The 25,894-nt window shown below is 35.8% G+C and overlaps 1 protein-coding gene across 1 annotated transcript in view; it reads left to right on the forward strand.

Moving 5' to 3' along the window:
- The first annotated feature begins 76 nt into the window (after positions 1-76).
- The window catches only part of ATG2B (autophagy related 2B), a 79,838-nt gene continuing 54,020 nt past the window's right edge, over positions 77-25,894 (forward strand). Inside the window, exons 1-14 of the mRNA XM_036882310.2 lie at positions 77-671; positions 9,687-9,849; positions 13,039-13,191; positions 13,659-13,761; positions 14,999-15,161; positions 15,915-16,094; positions 19,332-19,428; positions 19,955-20,140; positions 21,135-21,283; positions 21,371-21,476; positions 22,159-22,420; positions 23,424-23,574; positions 24,312-24,404; positions 24,533-24,721. Of these exons, the coding sequence (XP_036738205.2) occupies positions 510-671; positions 9,687-9,849; positions 13,039-13,191; positions 13,659-13,761; positions 14,999-15,161; positions 15,915-16,094; positions 19,332-19,428; positions 19,955-20,140; positions 21,135-21,283; positions 21,371-21,476; positions 22,159-22,420; positions 23,424-23,574; positions 24,312-24,404; positions 24,533-24,721 (2,157 nt within the window). The 5' untranslated portion in view covers positions 77-509. The remainder of the gene's footprint in view (positions 672-9,686; positions 9,850-13,038; positions 13,192-13,658; positions 13,762-14,998; positions 15,162-15,914; positions 16,095-19,331; positions 19,429-19,954; positions 20,141-21,134; positions 21,284-21,370; positions 21,477-22,158; positions 22,421-23,423; positions 23,575-24,311; positions 24,405-24,532; positions 24,722-25,894) is intronic.

Consider the following 25,894-nt stretch of genomic DNA (forward strand, 5'->3'; position numbering starts at 1 on the left):
CCTTCTCCCCGCCTCTTCGACCCCCACCTCCCCAGTGTGGCGTCATTTCCGTCAGCGCCCGACCGCGCGCAGGGAGTCCAGGTCTCGCGAACGCGCCGGGAGCGTCCCAAGAGCCGGGAGCGCGCCCAGCGGATGACAACAAATTCGCGGCGCGGCGGCCGTGGCTGTGTCCGCCTCCGCCTCAGCCCCTGCCGCCTCCCCGCGCGTTTTCTTGCATCCTCTCTCTGTGCCGACTAGGACGCCCTCGAAGTCCCGGGGCCTGGGGGCCACGGGGATTCCTTCGCGCCTTGTCCCCGCCAGGCCTAATCGCGAGCGATGGGGTCGCTCTGAGGGACCCCTGGCGCTGAGCCGGCATGGAGGAGCCACCCCTCGCTTAGGCCCCGCCGCGGCCTGGGGAGTCCGGCCGCAGCCCGAGGCGCAGCCGCCGCGGCCTGGAGCTGGAGGCAGGGCCTCCGGGCCGGAGCCGCCGCCGCCCGCAGACCCCGCAGGCCCAGCTGCCAGCCCTCATCATGCCTTGGCCGTTTTCTGAGTCCATCAAGAAGAGAGCCTGTCGGTACCTCCTGCAGAGGTACCTGGGCCACTTTCTGCAGGAGAAACTGAGCCTGGAGCAGCTCAGCCTGGACTTGTACCAGGGCACCGGGTCCCTCGCCCAGGTCCCCTTGGACAAATGGGTAAGAGCTGCTGGCTGCCAGCAGGGCGGGACTCGCTCCCCAATTCAGGGCGATTTGAACAGGTGTCATTCAAGATGGGTGAGACCAGTTCAGATTGGCTCAGTCTCTCCCCGGGAACTGTTTGGCTCTAAGTGTGCTAGGGCTAGGGAAATGGGTTGAAGTGTTGTTTAATATGTTTCTAGCAAGTTTGCCTCCCCAAATGACGTGCTCCGAAGACTTAACATTGGTCATGGAGTCTACACTGTGGCGGTAAGTTGAGCCAGTGGTTTCAGGGCTGTGAAGTTGGCTGAAAGGCGTCCTTGGAAGGAGGTGACCAGGTGCTGCCTTTTAGGGTAGGAGGGGTCTCGAGGCTCTGTGGCAAACGAATTCATTTCATGGGATGACACTCTGGAAAGATGAAGGATGAGGAGGACTTTCGAGGGTGTCAGAATTCCTAGTTATTCCTTTATTTTGGGTGCGCTACTCGCACACCGCAGTCTCTGTACAGCGTTTGCCATCTGAAGAAAGTTAGGTGAAGGCCTCCTCTGCCGGTTTGCCTGCTTTGCTTGATGATACGTTTACAAAGCCAGCCTGTGAATAATTGTGTGGCTCTAGTAGTGCTGCTTTATTATGCCTGTGTGCTTCACGTGACATCGTAAAAGCAAGTGTTGCAAAAGCGCTGAAGCTGCAATTTTCAAACCTTTAAAAACCTGTTTTCTGCTTGTCATCCAGTGGCTATGAGTTGATTGATTGTATCTTCCAGGTGCTTTATGTATAGGTAACTCACCACATACAGTTGTACCTGCCATCTCTATGTTCAGCGCAGTCTTCTTAAAGTGTATTCAGCCTTGAGTTTGGCAAGAACGGAGTGGCTTTCGCCTCCCCTCAACCGTCTGTATATTGCATTCGAGTTTGCTATTTACAGTTGTACCATTGTAGGCTTTTACTTTTCTAAAGTAAGGAAATCATGAACGTGGGTGACTTAGCTGTCATAGTTGTGGAAAACAAAAGGAAACTTTGTTTTCCTGACTTACCCTGTGTAAAAAGCTTGTGTTTTTTTTTCTACTATGTAAAAATATTTCAACTGAGTAATGACTTCCTTAGCCATAGAAATCTGAAAAGCTCACATTATGGTAATACCTTATGACCCTTAAGTTAATTTGTGCTGGTGTTAATAAGCATATGATTTTATCACTAAGTAAGTGACTTAAACTAGAGAGAGTATCCAGGATAGTGGAAGAGTAGTGGTTTGAGTAGCAGACCCAGTCCCATACCAGGCTGACCCAGGCTGTTGCAGTTAGCCAAGTGATACTGGATAATTCACCTGAGTTCAATAAACATTAATGGAATACACTCCATGCCAGGCACTGTGTCAGGGTACTGTATTGCTATAATTCTTACCAAAAGATAGGGATTCTGATGGATATTTTTTAATTCAGTGACCCAAGGGTCTATACTTTTGGTACAGTTAATGAATAGGCTGTCTTGAAGGAGGAGGGTAGGATATTGTCTTTTGTGAGTCCAATGAGTTTATGCATTATTCTTTGAAGACTTTGCATATTAAGCCTATAAGGTGGGTATTATTATTTACATGTTATAGATGGAGTTAAATAATTTGCCCCAAGTCACATAGCTAGCAAGCAATATAGTGAGAATTCAATCCTGCCTATTTCTTAAGTCCATTTCTTTATTAATCACATGGCTTCAAACATAGGAAAGAGCAGTTAATGTTTGAGGATCTGTTTATTTCAGGTGCTGTGTTAGATGCTCCCATCTGTGTTGTTTTGTTTAATTGTCATGGGAAATCAGAGGTGTTGCTATTTGAACTTACAGTTTGACTTCAGGATCATTAGCAGAATAATTTATTGTTATATTTAATATGAAGATTATGTTGTGTTCTTCTTGAAGGTGAGGGATATGTCCAGTGAAAACACTAATGTTGAAGTATCCAGGAAATATTTCTGTTGCTTATTTATTAATTACAGTGAGCTGTTTTGATGACTAAGATAAATCTTGACGTGACACTGGAAGTTCTGATTCCAAATTCACTTACTTTTGATGCTTGATTTTGAAGGCTTTCATGACTGTAGAAAAGATACTTCACGAGGATTCACTGATCCAAATGGAAAAATCGCATCATTGGTGACATTATCATTTCTCAACTATCAGTTGTGCACAGGATTGTGCTGAAATTTGTTGTAACATTCCCTTTTTCCTTAATATCAGTTATTCTAATTAATTGGAAGGTGTTGCATTTTTATATATACATAGAAAAATTTTAAACCTATTTTTAAAAACTGTTTAGAGGACTATTAGATTGATTGGGGTAATCTTTCAGTGTTTTCAAACCTTTCATAACCTGTGTAGATAATGATTTTTTAAAAAGGCAGTATTTTTAAAAGACACTATTTCAGCAACAAAATCAAGTAACAGTGCTAACATTTCCAAATATAATTTTTCAAAATGTTCTCCCCATAGTACAAGAATTCTTTGAAAAGCAATTATTTTCTCACATATTATTAAAGTGATATCTTTACTTTGAAAAGATAAGGTGTGTTTTGTTTTTGGGAATATACCTGCTGGGTAGCATATACTGCTGATAGCCACCTGTCATCAAATCAATGGTCTGCCTAATTAGAACTCTTCTCTTTGTGTAGAAGAAAATTGCTTGTCATCTTTAAAATTCAACTTTTAAATATTTGGCCAAAGAAACCCCAGGAACTCAGAAAGTTATTGTCATTTTCCATCTCTTTACAAAGATTCTACTATTTAAAATTCTGTTTTATATAGAATGTACGCTTGAGTAAGTTTCAGTGTACTGAAATGGAATATCCAACTGAGGGCATCACTCTTACCTCTTCTCCATTGTAGGACTCTAGCCTTCTCTTTCTACAAGTCTGATGTGTGGTTTGAGTGAGGGCTCCAATGTCCATTTACATATTAACTATTAGTATAACTTTTAAGTATACAATGTGAAAAATTGGATATAGAATGTCTGAGTTTCTTCTCACATCCCTGTAGCTCATCTGCTAAACTCTCAGGAATATATACACTCCACTTTGGAGACCAGTACCTTAAAATGGCCTGAAGTGGGAGGGAGGAATAGAGGCAAGGGGTTTGGACCTATTCCACAGTTAGAATGTGCCATCTGATAAGTTCATGTTCTTTTCCTGTTGAAGTGGTTGAAAATGTAAAGTGTTGAAAGACGGAAATACTGTTTGGGTAGGAGGCTGGATATGATAACTAATTTTATTCCAACTCTTTATGACTATGACTTTATTCTTTTTTTAAATTGAGGTTTTTTCATTAATTGGTTCAATACATTTATTGAGCTCTTAGCATGTGCCACTATGAGGGGCCAGGGGATATAGCAGTGAAGGAGATGGACAAAGACCCTTTTCTCCCAGAAGTTCAATATGTCCAGGAAGGTTAACAGTTTGTTACATTGAAGCCTCTTAAATTTAATAGTCTGCTTCTATTACCTTCTGCTTATACTGCATTGGTATATGTAATAAAATTATCTTCAGTTCAAGAAACTTTGATTAATGGTTATTTGCCAAATGCTGTGGTAGAGACCAGTGTGATAATTGAAAGCAAACGGGCCTTAAATATAAGAAAAACTCTCAGGTAATCTGTGTAGAGCGTGTACTTGCTGAGTAGTTCAGGTGCCTCTGCTTTTAGCTGGAGACTTACTCAAACACAAGATATACTTAAGTGGACTAATGAGAACATTGCCTGAGTTGATAACACGGAATCAATATGGTCAGGTTGAGAATTTTGTCCTACTCTTGTTCTGTAGTAACCCTGGGGTCACAGAATGAGTCAATTTCTAAATACCTTATGATACAGGATATAGAGATTTTGCCCAAGTGCATTTCAGACTGTAAATAAGTCTTGTTAAACATTTAAATATAATATCTGTAAGTATAAATATCTTAAGTTTAGGAATATTATATTGCAGCTTAGTGACACAGTTTAAATTCTTGAACTGTTGACTCTTTCCATAACTATTTTTCCTTAACATTTACTGTATTTTTTCTTTTAATATTTTTCTTCAATGCTGTAATAAAACTTTCTGAACTGTTAAAAGTTTAAGGTAGCCACAAAATTGAGACAAACAAGAACTTGGTGTTTATTGAACAGATAATTTTATCAAATTCAGTTTCCTAGATAGTTGTCTAATGATGACAGATCCCCATGTAACACAGACTGTCATTGCCTATATGCAGTTTAAAGCACTTCAGTATATTTTTAATTGTATGTTTTTATTATATAATATATACTCATTGCAAAAAAATCAAACTACAGAAATACAGATGAAAAAAACATGCATAAATATATAAAGTAAGAAGTAATAGCCCTTATTCCCATCTCTCCCAGAGATGATAATATAGGACAAAAATTCCAGCCTTTTAATTATGGATATGAAATAAGCAGTTCTGGACTTACTTTCTTGGTCTTATATGATGGGCCTTTGTTTAGGGTCAAACACTCTAAATTTTTCTTTTAAAATTAATGAGAATAAATGTGAAAAATGCAAGTAGAGGGATGAATCTTGCATAATAGCTTGAGGTGCTCGGTTGGTGGTGAAATGGGAAATGATAGAGAAGAAGGTTGGCAACCTCCCCCACCAACTAGGGGTAGGGAGCTTGTGGGAGAGGAAAGGAGGAAATTGAGATTGGGGCGAGAAAAGTTTAGCATACTGATAGATAGAGATGCTCAGCAGGCAGTGGGAGCTACAAAGAATTGGAGTTGGAAGAGATGAGATACAGATTTGGGAGTTACCAGGGTATATGGCACAAAATGCACGGAGAGTATGTAGAAACATATTTGAGGGACAAAAAAGGCTGAAGACAAAATTGAGGTGAATAGCAACATTATTTTAAGTGGTAAAGTATTGGAATAAAGAGTGTGAAGAGTGTTATGGAAACCAAGGAAAGTTAGGATTTCAAAAAGAGAAGTGACGGTAGCTATGTTAAATAAGATGAGAATTCAAGGAAGATGAGGGCTGAACATTGTTCACTGTATTTGTAGGTTCATCACCCATTCAGAGCAGTTTCACAGTTGCTGAGTGTTAGAAGGCAGGTAGTAGTTTGTGTTTTGAGCAAGAGAAAGGAGGTTGATGAAGACATGGAGTCTAGGTAGGGTATGTTAGTTTGCTTTTGAAGATAATAGTAACCATTTATTAAGCACCTTCCATGTCATATTCTGTACGGGGTACTTTAATGTTTATTTTCTTTGCTCTAAGTTGGGTGCTACCATTATCTGTTTTTACCACAATTGCAAGTAACTTACTGAGGCTTAGTATTAGCACAGCAAGATTTCAGACCTTTCTTTCTGTCTCCTGTATTTTTTTGTGTACCATACTGTCTCAAAAGATCCATTAGCAGCACTGGGTTCACCTTGCAAGTTTGCTAACATGGACTTCTAGGCCCTTCACTGTAGTTTCTAGTTCTAAAGACCCAAGAATATGCATTTTTAAAAAGCATCCTAGGAGATTCTGATGCATGTGCCCCTTGACTGCATTTTGAAAAATGCTGGTACTAAAGGCATTGAGAATTTTCCCATTTAGTTATAAAAGCTTGTTCTACAAGCCTCCTCCTAAGTTCAAGTACTACATTATTGAGAATTAACATGTTAGCACATGATTTTGTTTAGCCTCCTGCAAAATATTCCATTTTGAAAATGTTTTTTCTTTTTTACAGTTTTGTTTCTGCAGTGATTAATTGAAGACCTTTTGCAAGTTACTTTTCAGTTGCCTTATATGTAAAATGGGCTTAAAAAACCTAATTCAGAGGGCTAGTGTGACAATTTATGCAGTAATGTAGGCATAATATACTGTAGTATGGTATCCTGAATATACTAAGTATTAAATGTTAATTGGTCTAAATCATTTCTTACAAATTTTTATGTTCTATTTTTCTTTTTGAATTTTGATGCCTTCCTTTAAACTAATAAGGATGTATTCTTTTCCTAGTTGGTCTTACGGGTAGGTATTAAAAGAAACATATAACTTAAGTTTGCTTTTCTTCATATTATCAAGCACACCTTGAATGCCTAATGGTGCTCATCATTGTGCTAGGTAGGTACTGTGGAAGATAAAGAACAACAGTCTAATTTACAAAGTGTTTCTTCGTACCAGGAACTGTTGGTGGCTTTACATGTTATTTCATTTATGCTCACACTAACCCTATGAAATAGGTACTATCCCTATTTTATGGATGTGGAAATTGAGACTCAGAAGTTAAGAACTTGTCCAAAGCTCCCCAGCTAGTAAGTGACTGAGCTGGGACCTGAACACATGCTCTATTTTAATAGTGTTCTTCAAACATGTTTGCCTAATTTTCTCTTAAAATTTTGAAAAAGCTACTGTATTCCTTGTGCATTTTAAAACTGACTTAACATTTTTTAAATTACAAATTGAGAAAGTTGTAGAGGATAATTTTTGTTTGTTTTGTTGATATAAAAATAAAAATTTTTTTTACTCACTAGGATCAAATTGCCACCAATTGTACATTCAGAAATGCTTGAGCAAGCCCTTCATTAATAGTTGGAACTTTAATATTCTATCTTTTCCCACTGAGCTCATATGTGCATCGTACTTTCTCTGCATAGTTTTATCACAATTTGTATATTTTATGTTGAAGTCTTATTGATCATGCCATCATTTCTCTACAATAAAAACAAGGAACTAAATTGAAATTGATCATATTAAAAATTTCCTGCTACCATTAAGCTTTCTTTTATACTAAATGAATGTTTTGTAGTATAACATTTTAATTCCTTTAATGATCTCTTAATCTTTTTAATGGTTTTCTTTGTGGTTGCTCTAGGGCTTACTATATTGATTTTATCAGTATCACCTTCAGATAATCATTAGGTTTTAAATTGTTGAAATTTTTCTTCTGGATTGTGTCATTACACTTTTTGTAAGTGTGCTGTTAATTAAAACAATGTAAATATGTTATACATTTGAATAATTTAATATAAAAACTTCCATTGGAAATTTATTTCTTAATGATATGGGTGTGTTGTTTCATCTTCCCTCAGTTCATATATCCATAGATTAAATATACATACAATTAGAGTTTGGTAGGGCTCAGCATAAATTTCAGTCTAAATTTTTAATATAAGCTTAAGAAATGCTGATGCCTTAAATAAGTAGATGAGAACAGAAGAGCTTTTGCCCTGTTGGTATCACTTAGTTGTTTGAATTTTTTTGAGTGTCAGGCTAAGTATATGCATAAGATTGGAAAGGACCAGAAAAATTACTGGTGGCCCTGCTTGAAGATTTTTATACCAGAGGCAGTGCATAAGGGAGAATTCAGGAAGGGAAAAAGGTAATCTGTTTTGGCTGAGTGGGAGCAGGAGATTGTACAAGGAAATGTGGGAAGGGAGACCCACTGTGATGCCACTGCTGTAGATCCTCTTCTCGGAAAGGTCAATTTTAGGAAAGAGTATATTTAGAGATTGAGGATCTGGATGTTTATCCCTTGAAACCGTCTGTGCCCATGTACTCTAAGAAGGTTGTAAGCTTACACAAACACCAATGTGCAGAAAGCCTTTTAAAGTAGTAACCTCCAATGATAAAACATGAGCCAGTGTTCAAGCGTTAGGTTTGTACACAAAGATTTATGACACTATCATCCTTATACAACATATCATGCAGGAAGTACCTTACCTATCAGTCGCCATTTGATAAATATTTGTTATTCTGATGCATTTGGTTTTCTGTTAACTACTTACTTCCCTTGTGTCTTCCTGATGCAGTCTGGTTTGCCTTACCACTCCACTGAAATTCCTCTCGGTAGGATCGCCAGTACCCCGAAAGATCACTAAATACAGTGGACGTTTAAACATCTTAACTTCTTGTTAGCTTTTGTTACATTTGACCACTCTTCTCTTTATATTGTCTCTTCCACAGTTTTCTGGGATATGAGGCTCTCCTGATTTTCCTTCCACCTGTTTACTTTGCAGGTTCTTCTTTCTTAACCTTTTTCTTAAATGTTGATGTTTATCAGGATTCTGTCCTAGCCTCTTATTTTTATTTTATGTAAGTCCCCAAAGGCCGTCCCTCCTCACCCCTGTAACTTCATTTACCCTCTCCATTTCTAATGCCTTTCTGTATTTCTGGCCCAGATGACTCTCGAACTCTAGATCAGCCTCTCCTAGACATCTTCACCTAGATATCTGCTCAAATCTCCTCTCCGGAACTGAACTCCTTATCTTCCCCCTGACCTGCTTCTCCACACACCACTGTTTAAGCAGTTGCTCAAGCCAGCAACCTGGGAGTCCTTCTTCATTCTTTCTTTTCTTTACCTGGCACAATGCCAGTTAATTCTACTTCCTGATGTATTACAAAAATCCATCCTCTTCTAACTGTCCTCAGTGTCACTATTCTTGCCAAACGATTCTCTAACTTTTCTTACTCATAACAGCCTTTCTGCCAGAGTTTTGCTTTCCTCCAATACATGCTCCATGACAGCAGGAGTGGCCCACTAAAAGCCCTACTCTCCCCCTAGTATCCTTGCTTGAAATCATTCAATGGCTTCACTTTGCCCTTGAGACAAATCAGACTCTTTAGCATGAATTGCAATGCTCTTTAGATTCCACTCTCCCTTTCCTAGGCAGCTGTGTCTCTGGCTCATCACTCTGGTCCGCTACACTAAAGCCTAAAGCAGTTTTTCTTTATCAGATAACTTGTTCATCTCATATGTTTGTGTTAGCACTCTTTGACTTAACGCTTTCTTTGAATTCTTCCACATCCTATTTTCTCTGCCTGGACCACTTTGCCTGGTCAACTCCTCCACCTTCTCTGGTCTCGGTTTCCCATAGCGTTTCCTCAGTTGCGTGTGTCTTTCCTGGTAAGCTATCTTGTGAGCTTAGGGAGGACCAGGGATCGTATCTTGGTTTCTGCTTTCTTTATCCTTAGTGCCTGACACATACATGAGCATATTCAACATTTTTGAGTAAGTTAATAATTTTGAGTTCTTGTTCTTGTTTTGATTTCAAAATCAATTTGGTTTTTCTCTTTAGTGTCTCAATGAGATCCTGGAGTCAGCAGATGCGCCTTTAGAAGTCACTGAAGGATTCATACAGTCAATTTCTCTGTCAGTTCCATGGGGCTCCTTGCTACAGGATAATTGTGCACTGGAAGTGAAAGGGTTAGAAATGGTCTTCCGCCCTAGACCTCGCCTAGGTAGGTGTGTTATGTGTTTTCTGATGTATGTGTTTCTATTTTTACTCATCAGAGATTGGGAAAGTAACCTCATTACATTAACTTCAGTATTTAATTTATTACTTAGGATTGTATATGTGAAATTTTCCAAAGATAAAATTAGGACTTGGGTCTTGTAAGGTGTATGTGACTGTACCCTTAGAGTTATTTCTTTCCCTGTTTACCCCTGGGAACTTTAGTATTAGATGACTTGGTTTAATTTTTGTTTACCAGTTATCTAAAGTGACTTGTGTTTTAAAGATCCAGAGTATTGTGCTAGAAAGCAAGGGAGTACTCAAAGATAGATGGAGAAGTGTTACAAGGACACAGGATTGGGCTTGAGGGGGCTCTTGTTGGCCAAATCTGGGAAAACTCGAGTAACAGAATAATGACAATGATGCGTTATAACACACTAAGAAGAAAGCCCCAACTCTTATCTTGATACAAATAAATAAATATGTAAGGGGGATAGAGAGAAGGGAAAGCTCTTCATTGCATTAGAATTCCTACTAATAAACATAGAAAAAAAAATCAGGTTTTCAGCCACTATAGTAAAAATTGATACAAATGAGAGTTATCAATGAATGATAATACCATTTGGTGAAAGGTCTTTGGGGAGTTTGATATTAGATGGTATCAAAATATCTCCCACTGATTACATATTGTTTACAAAAGGAAAAAAGTTTCTTTCACAGCAGAGAAAATTGACAGTCACTTTGATAACATAGTGATTCAGCCTCATCAGTAGTGAGTGGGTCATGTGTGTGTCCCGATATGATGGATTAAGAAGGACATGACATCACTTATGTACTGTGTACTGTTCCTGCTTAAAGTGCTTTATCTGAGTTAAAGGAGAAGGAAGCAGACAAATCCAAAAGAAGGGAAATTCTATAAATTTAACTGGTTGGTACTCTTAAAAAATATCAATATCATGAAACACAAGACAGGTGGAGGAACTTTTCAGATTAAAGGAAACTAAAGATGTGAATAATTGCAATTTATACTCCTAGTTGTTTTCTCTATGAAAGGTTACTTGGACATGTGAGGAAATTTGAGTATGGAATACATATAGGATAGATGATGTGTCAGTGTGACATTTCTTGGGGTGCTAATGGTATTGAGCTTTTGCAGAATGTTTTTGCTCTTAGGAGTTACAACATGCTGCAGTATTTAGGCGTGAGTGTTATGTCTGCAAATTTACCTTCAAATAGTTCGGCAAAAGTGTGAGAGTGTGTATGTATTTTTGTGTGTATGTTCATAGAATCTTTGTGAATCTAGGTTAAGGGTATTGCTCATTGTACTATTCTTTCACCTCTTCCTTGGGATTGAAAATTTTCAGAAGGAAACCTTGAAAGGGAAACGTTTTAAAGCCGTAGTAAGTCATTGTTTACAAGTATTGTGAGTGTGGTAGCTTTAATTACATATGTGTTTTCTGATTTATCAAACCTGTAGGAAGTGCTTCCTTGCATACCAGATACTATTCTAACTGCTTTACAAATATTATCTTCACAACAGCTCTTTGCAATAGAGACTTTTTATAATCTCCATTTTACAGAACAGGAAATTGAAGCACAGATAAGTTTAAAAGCTTGTCCAAGGTCATAACTAGCTAAGTGCAGAAGATGGGATCTGAACCCTGGCAGTCGTGTGTGTGTGTGTGTGTGTGTGTGTGTGTGTGTGTGTGTGTGTGTTATAAACCCATAAAGTCATGATGGTAAGTCATGTTAAATTCATCTTAAATTCTTCTCTCAATGACAAGTGATGTTTGCAAACATATACTGGAAGAATTATAATCCTACTATGTGAAACACCGAAGTTTAACTTATGTTTACTAGAATTAAAGCACCTGTATTTTTTTATTGATGATAATTGACATACAATATCCCATTAGTTTCAGGTATACAAAATCCAGTCACCACCTGTCACCATGCAAAGTTATTTCAGTATTATTCACTATGTTCCCTATGATGTATATTATATCCACATGACTTATTTATTTTATAACTGTGAGTTTGTACTTCCTAATCACCTTCACCTACTTCAGCCCCCCAACCTCTCCCCACCCATGGCACCTGTATTTTGAAAATTTAATCTGCATATGGAATAATAATCCTTAATAATCCTCTTTAATAATCTGGTATTTAACAAGAATATTTTATCTTTTAAGCATGATGAGTAGATATAATACTTTCCTATGGGAAGTTAAATATTTTTCCCTTACTCTACAAGTATTCTATTAGAAGAAATTCTTTTAAATTCCATTTTGGAAGGCAGTAGTTCTGGCAATCTCTGTCAGTTTGGTTTGAATGACTTAAGGAAGTATTCCCTCATCAAGGGAGATCTGGAAAGGATTTTTCATAGTTCATGCATTCCTTCATCTAAAGATGCTCTTCTGTGTTATCTACATTTACACTAACCTTCTAAAGCCTAGGTCAGCTGCTGTCTCTATCAGATTTCCTATTACTTCCCTGAGCTTTAGAAGAGTTAACCTCTTCTCTTAGCTGTCAAAATATTTTCTGTTGACATTCAGTAGTTGCCTACTAATTCTTCTTAATCATATCTCATTTCTTCCCCTATATTGTAGGCTGTCTGAGGGCAGAATTAGTAATTTTTAATTTTTTGTATCCCCTACAGTTGGGTCATTTAACTATGGCCTGTAGCCCTATCTGATTTGTCACCTGTTTTTGTAATAAATTTTTATTGAAACACCACCATTACCCATTCATTTATTTATTCTTTCTGGCTGCTTCTGCACTAGAGTGAGGCAATTGAGTAGTCATGATAGAGACCATATGGCCAATAAAGGATAAAATATTTATTGTCTGACCCTTTACAGAAAAAGTTTGTTGACTCTTGCTCTACAGTGTTTTGAATAGTACTATGCATTTGTTAATACCTACCGAGTACTTGTTGAATGAATACATGAATTAATGTTTGGCATGTAGTGAGAACACATGTCTCTGGACATTTTTCAATGGTTTTTTTTCTTAGTTATTGCAAGGGGACATTTAAATCTCAAGTAATTTCTAGAATATTGTATCCCTTGGTATAACAATATGATGTTAAATATCTTGTGGGTTAAGAATTTATGTATTTGAAATGTGCTGTTTTAAGAAATGGCTTTGTTTTAACTATGAGAAATCATTTAGGATTAATCTATATTTTCTGCAGCAACTGGTACTGAGCCTATGTATTGGTCAAGTTTCATGACTAGCAGTATGCAGTTGGCAAAAGAATGTCTTAGCCAGAAACTAACAGATGAACAAGGAGAAGGATCCCAGCCTTTTGAAGGACTTGAAAAGTTTGCTGAAACCATTGAAACAGGTTTGGTGTTATTGAGTATTTTTAAAAATTTTAGATTTTATTTAATTATTTAGTACTCAACTTAGTAAGCCTGGTATAAGAAAAATCCATTGGAGTGATTTTTCAAAGGATTACTGTTCTCAATTCAGAACTTTAGAATTGAAGTTATTTTAAATACTAAATTTTATTTCATGTTCTTTGTACCCTAGTTTCTCCTTTTCTTTTATTCTTGTATAATGAGGGGATTAGAATTCAACAGATGGTCCTAGTCATTGATCCATGTGTCTGTTGACATAAAACATGGCCAAATGTTTAGTAAGGCAAAATATTTATTATAAAACTCAGGATTTGGGGATTTTTAGGCAAAGAAATTCAGCTTTTTTATTTTGTAAATTCTGATTAAACTAATTTAGTATTTATTCCTTTCACTAGAAGTTTTTATTTAGTATACATACGGTCAAATGTTGATGGTTACCTGTTTACTCTAGTACTAAGAAGAGTAAAAGTCACGTTTATAGACACTGTCTTGAGAATTGAACATGTGCCAGAAAATTCCAAAACTGGAACTGCACTTGAAATTCGAATAGAAAGGTAAGACTTCTTAATATCTGAAAACAACCCTATGTTACCTTTATAAGTAATAAAATCTAACTCTCTCATTAGATTTCATGATGCTTTTTGGAGATTAGAGGTGATGATATTAAATTAATAGATTTCCTAATTTCAAAGTAAAGTGCTGCTTTCCAAATTATGTTCTAATACCATTATTGAAAATTATAAAGACCAGTTGGATGTAACTATATAATTCTATGTTAAATTCAACACAAGTAATTCTTTTTTAGTTAATATCAAATTAAAATAATATTTGAGTGGTACAAATTTGAGGCACTTTTGTTGGAGTTTTTTCATAGGAGCAATGCATATTTAGGCATGTGTCCTTAATGTGAAAGGCCTTTTTGCTTTCCTGTGCTTAATCTAAGTGCTGCTTTAGTGAGAAAGCCTAAGATTACTATTTTTTGTGTATTTTTTTGAGGATTATGTGAGGGTATTTTAAGGTCAATATGTGCCATAATGATTTACTTACAAATATATTAACACATCACTTAGTTTTCTAGGTATGCACACTTGGAGGCCCTATAAATAGCTCTAAAAGAGGGACTGTTTACAAACATACTCCGAGTGTTGATTTGAGGTAGTGAATGTTCATCTGTGTCTTAATGGCATATGAACTACCAACAGAAATAAGCAGCATGAAGTATGTACACTGAGCATCAGTGACACTTTGTGTACGGATCTGTTGGGGGCCTCTACTAAATTTTAAGCAGATACATTATGGTTTCTGTTTTTCACAGAAAGTGAAGCAGGTTTTGTTAACAGATCTTTGAGATTACATTACATTTTAGCTTACATTACCTTATATGGTATATTAAAAATATCTAAAATCTTATGCACTTAGAACTATATTCTGTATTTTGTTTAAACTGAGATTAGTCATAAGAACTCTTAGACTAATTATAAGAACTCCAGTGGAATCTTTTATGCCAGACTTGTTACTTGGAACCCAATGCTGCTTTACTGTTATCAAGGAATCTTTGTGAGGGAGTACAAGAATTGTTTCCCCAAGTTTAGGAGCCTTATAAAGTTACCCTCCTTTGGGTTAAGGTCTCTTCATGAAAACATTTACGGAAGTAAAGTGTGGTAATACTGACCCACATTACAGGCATGTGCCAACACCTGCTTAATTTTAAAAGCTATGTGTATTTCTTCTGATTGTCAGTAGGCTTTCCTAGGTATTTTATGCAGTGCTCTTTTTGTTGGTGATGTCCAGGACCGTGTACTGTGATGAAACTGCTGATGAGCCCTCAGGAATCAATGTACACCAGCCCTCAGCTTTTGCTCACAAGTCACTTCAGCTCTCTGGAGTGTCTCTTTTCTGGGATGAGTTTTCTGCATCAGCAAAATCTTCCCCAGTGTGTTCAACTGCACCAGCGGTACGAAAAACAAAAACCAGAAAACCGAAAATGAATTCATACAGTTTTAAAAGGTTTAAGTGAGGGCTATTATATTTTGTTAGGATATACAATATGTGTTAATGAATTTCTGTCTGATCTGGAAGTTAACACAAATTTTCAGTAATGGGGATGTATATTTTCAGAGACTTTTAAAATACTCATAATTAATGCCTTTCATACCAATGCTCTATATTAATTTGATAGAGAAGCATTGGATACTATGTCTTGGGGGAAAATGGTATATAAACATATAATGTTCTTTTACAGTAAAAATAGGAAATCAAGCAGTGGTCCCATTTACCTTACATAATGAATGTACTGCTGAAAATTTATCTTACCAATCAGAAGCTTTATAATTAAGGAACTCTGGTATTCCTTTTTAAGAATAGAGAGTCCTTTTCTAAATCAGACATTCTATGATTTACTTTTTACATTATTTTGCAAATCAGATTTTCTTACAGAGTGTAATTAAGTTTTCTTACTGCTATAATTTGAGCAGATACTTGTTTTCTTCATAATATCCTTTTCCACAATTTTCCTTTACTACCAGAGTACTATGCTAATATACTGCTGTGTTTCGTGCTAGCTCCAAGATACTGGCTTATCCATTTTTGCATAATATAATTTTGCATGTCAAGTGTTCTCTTTAGGTTGACATTTGTATTTTACATTTCAGTTGATTTATGCTAAAGTATTTTGAAGAATTACTTTGTTCTTATTGCACTATTGTAGGAAACTGAGCCAAAGCTGTCACCTAGCTGGAATCCCAAAATTGTTTATGAGCCACACCCACAACTGACTAGAAATTTACCAGAGGTAGCACCCTCTGACCCAGTGCAGATTGGAGGGCTAATTGGTAGCTTGGAGTTGAGTCTCACACTGAAACAGAATGAAGTACTTCCTGGAGCAAAGGTGAGTATTTTATTTTCTATAGCAAAAAACAAAACTACAAGTGTTCTTTAATCTCTGCATTGACCCAATGATTGGTTACTCTAGGTTATGCTGTAGCTGGGGTGCTGCTGCCCTGGAGTCGGCAGTGTTCATCTGAGCAGGCTCTCTGTCCTTGGGTCCCAAAGCCATGTGGGCTGTGGTGCCCTTTTGCTTCAGCTTGGGTTTTAGCGCTGCCTCCTGCACTCATTTCCCGGTATTCTGGCAGTTTGAAAACATTCATTAGTTCAGAGATAAGTAGGAATTTATTAAAGAATCTTTCTATCATAAAATTAAATGTTTTAGAGAGAAAAGATTTGGAAAACAAGAAGTTGACTATAGAAGATGTTTAATTATATGTATGTAAAAATGTCCATCTCTTCTAGAATGACTTTTTGTAGTTGCATACTGTTTATGAAAAGAGATTGTTTCATGATGTCTCATAGCTTGGAGAAGATGCTATAATAAAGACAGCTGCACTTGTTTCTTAAGGAACAATATTGGACAGTCTGCTGGAGAATCAGGGAACTTGGCATTTATTTAGTCAAAGATGTATTTGTCAAGTGTTATTTTCAGACTTTGAAAATCAATTTTCTATATAATCTCTATAAAAATGTAGTTTAAATTAAGATAGGATTTATTCATTCATTTATTCACTGATCTAACTAATACATGTTCAAGTGACTACTGTATGCCAGGCCTTGTGCAAGTTCTTGGGACAGATGCAGAGATGAGTGGAATACAGTCTTTACCTTAATGAAAGATATAATAAGGGTATAGAAATTACTGTGGGAACAGAGAGGAAGGAGCCACTGAGTGCATGTGAATGTGCATAAAAAGGTTTTCAGAGGATTGAAGGTTCCCAGGAGTCCTTTCCTGGATTGGAATGGCTGACTAGAGTTGGAGGAGGATTCTTACTGATTACCCTCCTCCTCTTAGTCCACTGCTCCACTTCAGATGGTATGGAATCCTTTCACCAGGTCTTAATGCTCTTCATAAAATAATGTGATGGGACTGTTAATGGAGCAGAAAGCCCTAGGTATGTGTAAACACTGTGGGGAATCCCTTCTGTGGGAACATCCTTGGGAAACTAATACACCCATGCCTCTGAGTTTGGTACATCTCTAAGGAAGAATCATAGCAATAACTTTTATAGTAATGTTTTGATTAATTATAGTCTTCAACATTTGTATGTTTGATCTTTGTGCAAACCCAAACTTTTGCAGATTATATATTGATTTGTATGAATGCCTTTTAGGTGTTACTTCTGGACATCTGTGTATATATATTAGGTGACAGGTGAACGTATGGAACTAGTGCATGGTGGCACTGTTGCCTGCCAGGGTTTGATATTTGGAGATACTACTGTCCTTGTGTATGTGGTAATTTTTGTGTAACAATTTGGGTGTTTGAGTATGTTTTCTCTTACTTAATGAAAATGAGTGCTAAATAGGAAAATAAAAGTTCTGGATAGTAGCACTGAGAAGCATAAATCGCATACACTTAATGCGGTACGGACAGAGATGGCATTGGTTGGGAGTGCTTCAAGCGACAGTCTTTCATTCTTTCCTTGTATTCATTAGATGTAAATTTTTCAACTTTGGGTTCAAAATGTTATGGAAGATTTCATGTGTTTTTTAGTTCTCTGAACTAGTACCCATCTCAAAAAGTACATAAGTCCGCTGTTTCACATATTCAGTTTTAGCATGTTTTTAGGAATGCATTGTATGCAAGAATAGGGGCCTGCCTATGTTGAATTCACAGACATTGTGTTTCAATTACTGTTACACTGAGTTTGAAATTTGTTTAGTTTTTACATTTCATCTTTTATATTTTCAGAGGAAAGCAATATACACTTTCTTCTATGTATGCCAAACTCAGAACATGCTAACGATATTTCTATGAAAATTAGAAATGAAACTCTTGGTTGTTCATTCTAGTAAAGGTCAGAAGTTATGTTTCCAATACTAAGAAGTTAAAAAACAATTTTAAAATTTGGTATATAACCAGAAATAGATTTTCCCATTTTCCCCAGCCTCAACTCCTTGCTGAATCATGGCCTGTGATGTCAGCAGTCAGTAAGGAGGCCCATAAAAACAAGTCCTCTGTGGGCAGACGAGAGAGAGTGCATGCCATGGAGAAGTGAGGGCTCTCCATGGGGTCAGCCAAAGTTAAAATCCTGGCTCTGGATCTGTTAGGTGGCTTTGTGGAAGTCACTTAATCTTTGTGAGCCTGTTTCCTCATCTGTAAAGCAGGAACAGCATCAAGAAGGAGAGGAAATACAGTAAAAGCAGTTAACATAGTGCCCCAATAGTAAAAAAAAAAAAAAAAATGATAATTATTATTGGAGAATGTATTATATTCTTAGATCGTGGACATGTCTTATAGTCACTGCGTAGTGTATTTTTTATCTTTTGTTTTTAGCCTAGGAAGAAATTTTTCTCCTGGGAAGATATTTTCCAAATATAAACATGTTTTATTAATTGGATTATTTAAAAATGGCAAAGTGGCATGATAATAATTAGTATTAGAACAAGAGGGAGTGAATGAAAAGTAAGGCAGGTGTATTCAGCATTTTAGAATGTGATACAGAAAATAAAGTAATTGCTTTTGTCAGAATATACTCCTCAGGAATCAGGATGCGAGTGGGATGGGAAAAATGGATGGAGTTGGAAAAGAGAAGGGAAGTCCACATGAGCACTCTTTACCATTGGCATTTCTGCTGTGTCTTACACTCCATGCCCAGTGGAGAGCGGGCTTTGTGAGACGCAGTGAGCATGTAGAGGGGCACGCTGTTGGCAGAGAATGCCCTTACTTGCTCTGTTAAGGAGTGTTACCCATGAGCAAACTTAAGACAGCCAACTTGATTTCTTTGGAATCAAGCTTTAAGATTATGATTTGGGTCTTTTGAAATCATGGTGGGAGTGAATACTGTACTACTGCTATCTTAATATTCTTTCTTGGAAACTGTCTTAAAGCCTCCTCAAATACCTTAAGTACTCAGAAAACTTAAGAGACAAAAAGTATGACATTGGACTTGCGAACATAGAATTTCTCAGGAGGATTTTCCCTCTTAGGATGAGTTTGGTGGCCTTTAGGTCTTTTCATTTAGACTGAGAATAAGTAGAGAGAGTCTTAGGAGGCTAAATAATCAGTATCCATCTCACCTGGGAGTTGTGGTGATGAAGTTATATTCATCTGGAATTTTTTTTTTCCCCGAAGTTGGATATTGATGGACAAATAGACTCTATTCATCTATTCCTGTCGCCAAGGCAGGTACACTTGCTTTTGGACATGTTAGCAGCAATTGCCGGACCAGGCAAGTATAACTGTGTTGTTATTTTTAATTACTTAAAACTTCTTAGTTAAAATATACAATATGCATATAGGAAATCCTGTTATTATAGAGGAATGTGTGAAATTAAAGATGTATTGTAAGTAAGAATCTTAAATAGTTAAATTTTATTAGATCTTTCAAAGTGTGCTAATGTGGCACAAACTGGCATTCCGATCATTTGTGTCACACATTCTTTTTCAAAATTGACTAATGCATTGGTTGGGAATAGTACTTCCTACAACTGAGTAAGTACTATTCTTGAACACAGTAAATAATACACATTAAAAAATACTTTTAGTGACTTTACTATCAAAGGTAAGATTCTGTGATTCCTAGCTAGCTGCTTAAATCTATTGCTTAGATCTCTGATTAATGTTAAATAGAGGTGGGCTTGCTCTGTCTGTGGTATTGAGTTGCTGTTAGTATTGGATAAGTGGGTTTTGAGGGAGAAGTGATGAATTGACTCCAAGTTTAATTACTGTTTTTCTTTCCTTTTGTATACTTTTAGAAAATTCTAGCAAAATAGGGTTAGCTAATAAAGATAGAAAAAATCGACCCATGCAGCAGGAAGACGAATATCGAATTCAGATGGAATTAAACCGGTATTATTTGAGAAAAGATTCCCTTACTGTGGGTGTATCTTCAGAGCAAAGCTTTTATGAGACAGAAACGGCTCGTACACCTTCTAGCCGTGGTAAGCAACTCAAAAAGTTGACACCAGAATCATGTGTTATCACCATAAAATAAACTAAAACTTTGGCTGCTATGAAATAGAATTTAGTAATGAAGGAACAAAAGATCTATGCTGTAAGAAATTCTTAAATTCATAAGTTGACCTAACTATAGTATTACAGTCCTGTGCTGGCATGTGTGTGCTACAGAAGCTTTCCTTGATTGTGTAGTTTTGTTTTGTAAATCATGATTTATTTTAAGGGAAGTTAATTTACAAAAATGTAGATTTACACAAAAGATAAATTGCAGGTAATTATTCACATTTTGTCAAATTCTTATGTGCTTCCACAATGATTTACAGTCGATTCTTTTAAATAGGAACCTTGCTCTATTAATCTATCAGTTATATGTAAAAGTAATCTTTACCCAGTTTACTTGGCATTTACAGGTGTTTCATAATGTCTAAGTACTAATACCATAAATGATAATCATTAAGTATGGAATGTCAAACTACATAAAAAATATAAAGTGTACTAAGAAATTTAGGCCATAACAAACCTCATTTGCATAAGGGTAAAACAGTCTCCAGAAAGAATAAAGTGAAATGTAAATAGAATTCTAAATAATATATTCAGCTTTAAGAAAAAATAGCTTTATTCATATGAAACCAGGGATTGAAAGATACTTATAAATTTTTAAAGTCTGAATTTTAACTCCTAAATTGTCATATGACATTTAAAAATATACCATGTAATACTGCACATCATATATTGAAAAAAATTTCACCAGTAGGATAGTGTAACCTTGTATTAACCTACATTCAGGTGAGCTTTTGTTAATGCTGTTTATAACTTGGACCCAAATCAGTGACCTCGTTAGAAGTAATATAAATTTTAGGGCATCACTGTATTTCAGATAATCTGAAGGAAGGAAGTTATATTAATGTAAATTACCTTACTTTAAAGACCTGAATTGCTGGAGTTATAATACTACTGACATAGCTTAATTCTCTCCAGAAGAAGAAGTTTTCTTCTCCATGGCTGATATGGACATGTCCCATAGTGTCTCTTCTCTCCCACCCCTTGGGGACCCTCCGCACATGGACCTTGAGTTGTCTTTAACTAGTACATACACCCCAGCAGGATCTCCGTTAAGTGCGACTGTGGTAAAGTATTATCTTTGTTCTGTTCTTGAAAAGTTGCTTTTAAAATCCATGACTTTATTCATGCACTTCAAAAAAATTCCTTTATAGCTCCAGCCAGCATGGGGAGATTTCCTTGATCAGCATAAAGAACAGCCAGTGAGAGGGTCAACATTGCCATCCAACCTAGTTCACCCGGCATCTTTACAAAAGACTGGTGAGCAGTGTAAGACAGTTGTTGATAGTTTCCACTGGAATTTAAACAAATTGTAAAAATAAGAAAAATTTCTTTTTTAAAAATACATTCTGCTGCTTCTGCTTCATAAAATTTCTTTTTGGTCTAGGCCTTTTAATAAAGTTTAAAAAGAATATGAAGCATTGATGGACAATTCACTGTGAAGTGTTTTAGAATAGTTGCTCATTCATTGTATTCTTTGTATATTTAAATATCTAAATATTTTTAGTAAAAAGTATACTGTAAGTTTTATTATTGCTGCTTAGGAGTCTCAAACAACCATCTGGTTTTTGTTTTGCTACTTATACTTTCCTTGAAAGAGAATCTCAGGTTTCTTTTCAGTAAAATTTAATTGACATAGGCACAAGGCTTAAAGGAAATTTTGATGAATAACTTCTGGTTAATCTCTGGCTTTTCCAATACAGTTTTATTAATGCAAAAGCTTGTTTGTTCATATATTTCCTTTTGTACGTGAGGTATCAAGGATCCTAGATATAAAATGCAGAAAGCTAATAGTTTATCTTGCCTGTTTTGTATCATTCAAACTGTTGTGTGATAACCTTTTCTTAAAATAATACATGAGTACATGTTTTATAATTTTGATAGAATGAATTGTTTTTAAGTGTTAAATTTTATGTGCATAATTTTAACACATGTGTTTCAGCTCTCCCGTCCAGATCTGTTTCATTGGATGAATCCAGGCCTGAACTTATTTTTAGACTAGCGGTGGGAACTTTTTCCATTTCTGTGCTTCACATTGATCCTTTATCTCCACCTGAAACGTCGTTGAACCTTAATCCATTGACACCTATGGCCATAGCTTTCTTTACTTGTATAGAAAAGATTGATCCAGCAAGATTTTCAACAGACGACTTTAAGTCTTTCCGAGCAGTGTTTGCTGAAGCTTGCTCACATGATCACCTTAGGTAAACTCTCCCATACTTATGAATGATCCTTGAAAAAGAACCAAGTGTGGAACTGACTTAGCAGAGATAGCAGTGGGTAGAAAGAATAGAATCAATTAATGAGGAAGGACTTGGAGATGATCCATATGCCACTGGCCATGGGGTGGGAAATGACACTAGGGCTGATCCTGAGCTTGGACACTACATTTTCAACATCTGCATAAAAAGTGAAAGCTGTCCAAATAGCCAATGATCTTTTCATGGTTGAATCTTAATAGACGAGGGTATAATTAAATTTGTCAATGTATTGTTAATATGCAAATACTATTTATTTTAACATAAAAGTGATGTATAAATTGTCTAGTCATGTTATTCTATACAGTGGTTTAGACACCTATATTAATATTTATAGAAAATAATTTGGCCTTTTATTTTGAACTTTTTGAAGTATTAAAATTAATATGTAAAGTTGTTTCAATACCTAGCAAAAAAAACTTGATAGTTTAAGACCATAATATTTACAATCAAACTTTAAAAGTATTTTTTTATTCCCATTTTTGACAAGGTTTCAAATATCTGCCAATAGGAAATATAACAAAATCAATAAAAACTAAAGGTAGACCTTCATTTGAACTCCACTGACTGAAATTTTAAAACTATTTCATGATGCTTTTAGATAAGTTTAAGGAGCTATTTTGTATATTTTACAGATTTGAAAGATTTTTTCCACTGCAGTGTAAATTTTAAAATGTGGAAGAAGGAAGGGCAGTGTTGGGAAATAAATATATCCTGAGTGAAATTTCCTTTCAACAGAACTGATTTCTTTATCTTATGTCAGAGAATGGGCAATTTGAAATAATCTTTCTGGTTAATGCCCTTGGTATTAGTTATTATTAACAACTTGAACTTGTCAGAATAGGTGGGTAATTGTTATATTCTGTTAACACTTGTGTACTATTCTTTGATCCATTGTTTAATCTAAAAGTATGTGAATTCTCTTAAATGCTGCATTTTTTTATAATAGATTTATAGGTACTGGCATCAAAGTATCTTATGAACAAAGACAAAGATCAGCTTCCCGCTATTTTAGTACTGATATGTCCATTGGGCAAATGGAACTTTTGGAGTGCCTGTTTCCGACTGATTTTCATTCTTTTCCTCCTCATTATACAGAGGTAAATTCTAGGTATCTTTTCCTTTAGGATTATTCTTTATATCTGTCTGGATTTTTAAGAGTTGCATGAGCAATGATTTCTTAAAATACAAGAATGTCATACTTAGAGTATAAGAAGGCATATTTGCGTGGCTATGAGTGTGTGCATTTGTGTTTTGTTGAAACAGATGTTTAAGTATGGCATTCAAGGCCATTATTAGAGTCTGTTAAGAATTTTTCATGTAGAGTTGACTTGTTTTAGAGTAGCAGACAGGTTATGGGACAGTTGTTTCATTTCACTCATTTTCCAAGCACTCTTAATTTTGGAAGAATTCTGTTATTCAACAAATACTGAATTCCTACTGTATGATAGCACTGCTCAAGAGAAGTGAAATGTCTTTTGTTCATTTATTATTAATCATGATCATAAAAACATGTCCAAGTGGAACTTTTCAAAGATCTCAAGATAATATTTATTGCTGTTATTTTGGCTTTATATATTATTTTATTTTCAAAGCATTTCCTTAGGTATTAACTTACTTGAATTCTTACCTACATTTTGCAGATGAGATAGCAAATATCTCAGCAACTAAATAAACTGCCTAAGATTCACATTGCTAGTGACAAAAATAAACTTAAAGCCAGCTCTCCTGACTTCAAAAGGCGCATCCCACTATTATATTAGCATGTCTGTTAATTCGTATGATTAATTAGAGCTTAATATCTTACTTTTAATTTATCTTAATTTTTGTTTACAAGCTTTTAATGTTCCATTCCAAAGAACAAACCGATTCCCATCCTCCTGTATGTCTTCAGCTTCATTACAAGCATTCTGAGACTAAAGGACCCCAGGTAAGAAATCTTTTTGTGTGATTACTACTTACACATTTTCATTTGATATATATTTTGTCATAATTGTAATGTTTTCACTTAATTTTCTGGTATTGTTGGTGATCAGAATAATGCTTTTTTTTTTAAAGGGTAATCAAGCAAGACTTAGTTCTGTTCCTCAGAAAGCAGAATTGCAAATTAAGTTAAATCCAGTATTTTGTGAGCTGGATATCAGTATTGTGGACAGGTTAAATTCCTTGCTTCAACCACAAAAACTTACTACGGTGGAGATGATGGCATCTCACATGTATACTTCATATAATAAACATATTAGTCTGGTAAGTATTCAAAAGGTACAAATATTAATCAAAATTATAGCTAGCAAGTAAGCCTGTTGGATCATTTCTGAGCTTACATTCTTAATACATAACATGTTATTAAAACAACATTATTTATAGTAATGAAAAAAATTGACAGGTCTTTTTTGTCTAGATAGTAGACTAGCTAAATACATTATGCCAATACACTGAAATTTCATGCAGCCATTTTCAGTGATGGTTTTAAAGGTGATGCAACAATATGAAGAAGGCTCAAGAAGTATTAAGTGAAAAAGTAGAATCTGTTATTCCATGTAACCTTTTATTGCAACTATATAAATAAAATTGGTATATGCACAAAAATAATGGATAGAAATATACCAGTTGGCAGCATTGGTCATGTGAGAGTAGTAGAATTAGTTCTGTTTCCGTGTTTATCTGAGTTTTATAAACATTATATCTGCACAAAGTTTATCACATATTTAATAAATTACTTGATTTACCTATAAAATGTAGCCCATATAATACAGGATATACTTTTGAAAATGAGAATGTGACTTACAGTATTGTGTTATTGAGCATTACATTATGTCACTTTTACTTAGATATGGTATCTTATGCCTTTTCTAAGCAATGGAAATAAATCAGATTTGCAAAAAATCTGTGAGGAATTTTGGGCCTGCATTTGGGGGCTGTAGGACAGGAACAGAGAGAGACAACTTTTGTTTAAAAGAAAAGGGGAGAGATTTTTCTACTCACGTGCTTTTCCCTTAATGAGTGGTGGGTATTCACATTAAATCAGTATTCTTTGTTTTTTATTGTCACCAATTGCTAGTTATTTTAAGTTCTATGGAGTTAGTGTCTATATTGGCTGTTAGCAGTAGATGTATTGGGATGATGGTTTAAACTCTTGGGTTATTTTTGCTGAGAGTGAAGGTTAGTCAAATAGGGCAGAGGAAGAATAGGTTTATTAAAAATCCAAGTCTAAGCAGGGAACTTTCTAATCTAGGATGTTAGAGACTGACTCATGAAATCGAAGAGTGTTATCACCTACAGTGTACTCTGGACTAAAGCTCTGTAAGTTTCAATACATTTTAGAGAAAATAGAAATAGACTTTTATCTGAAGAGCAGGTTCTTTGACCTTTTATTGTAACATGGCTTTGAGTAAATGGTGCATATGTGTTTTGGTTTCT

Source organism: Manis pentadactyla, chromosome 11 (assembly GCF_030020395.1).
Source record: "Manis pentadactyla isolate mManPen7 chromosome 11, mManPen7.hap1, whole genome shotgun sequence".
In the NCBI taxonomy this organism is placed as follows: Eukaryota; Metazoa; Chordata; class Mammalia; order Pholidota; family Manidae; genus Manis; species Manis pentadactyla.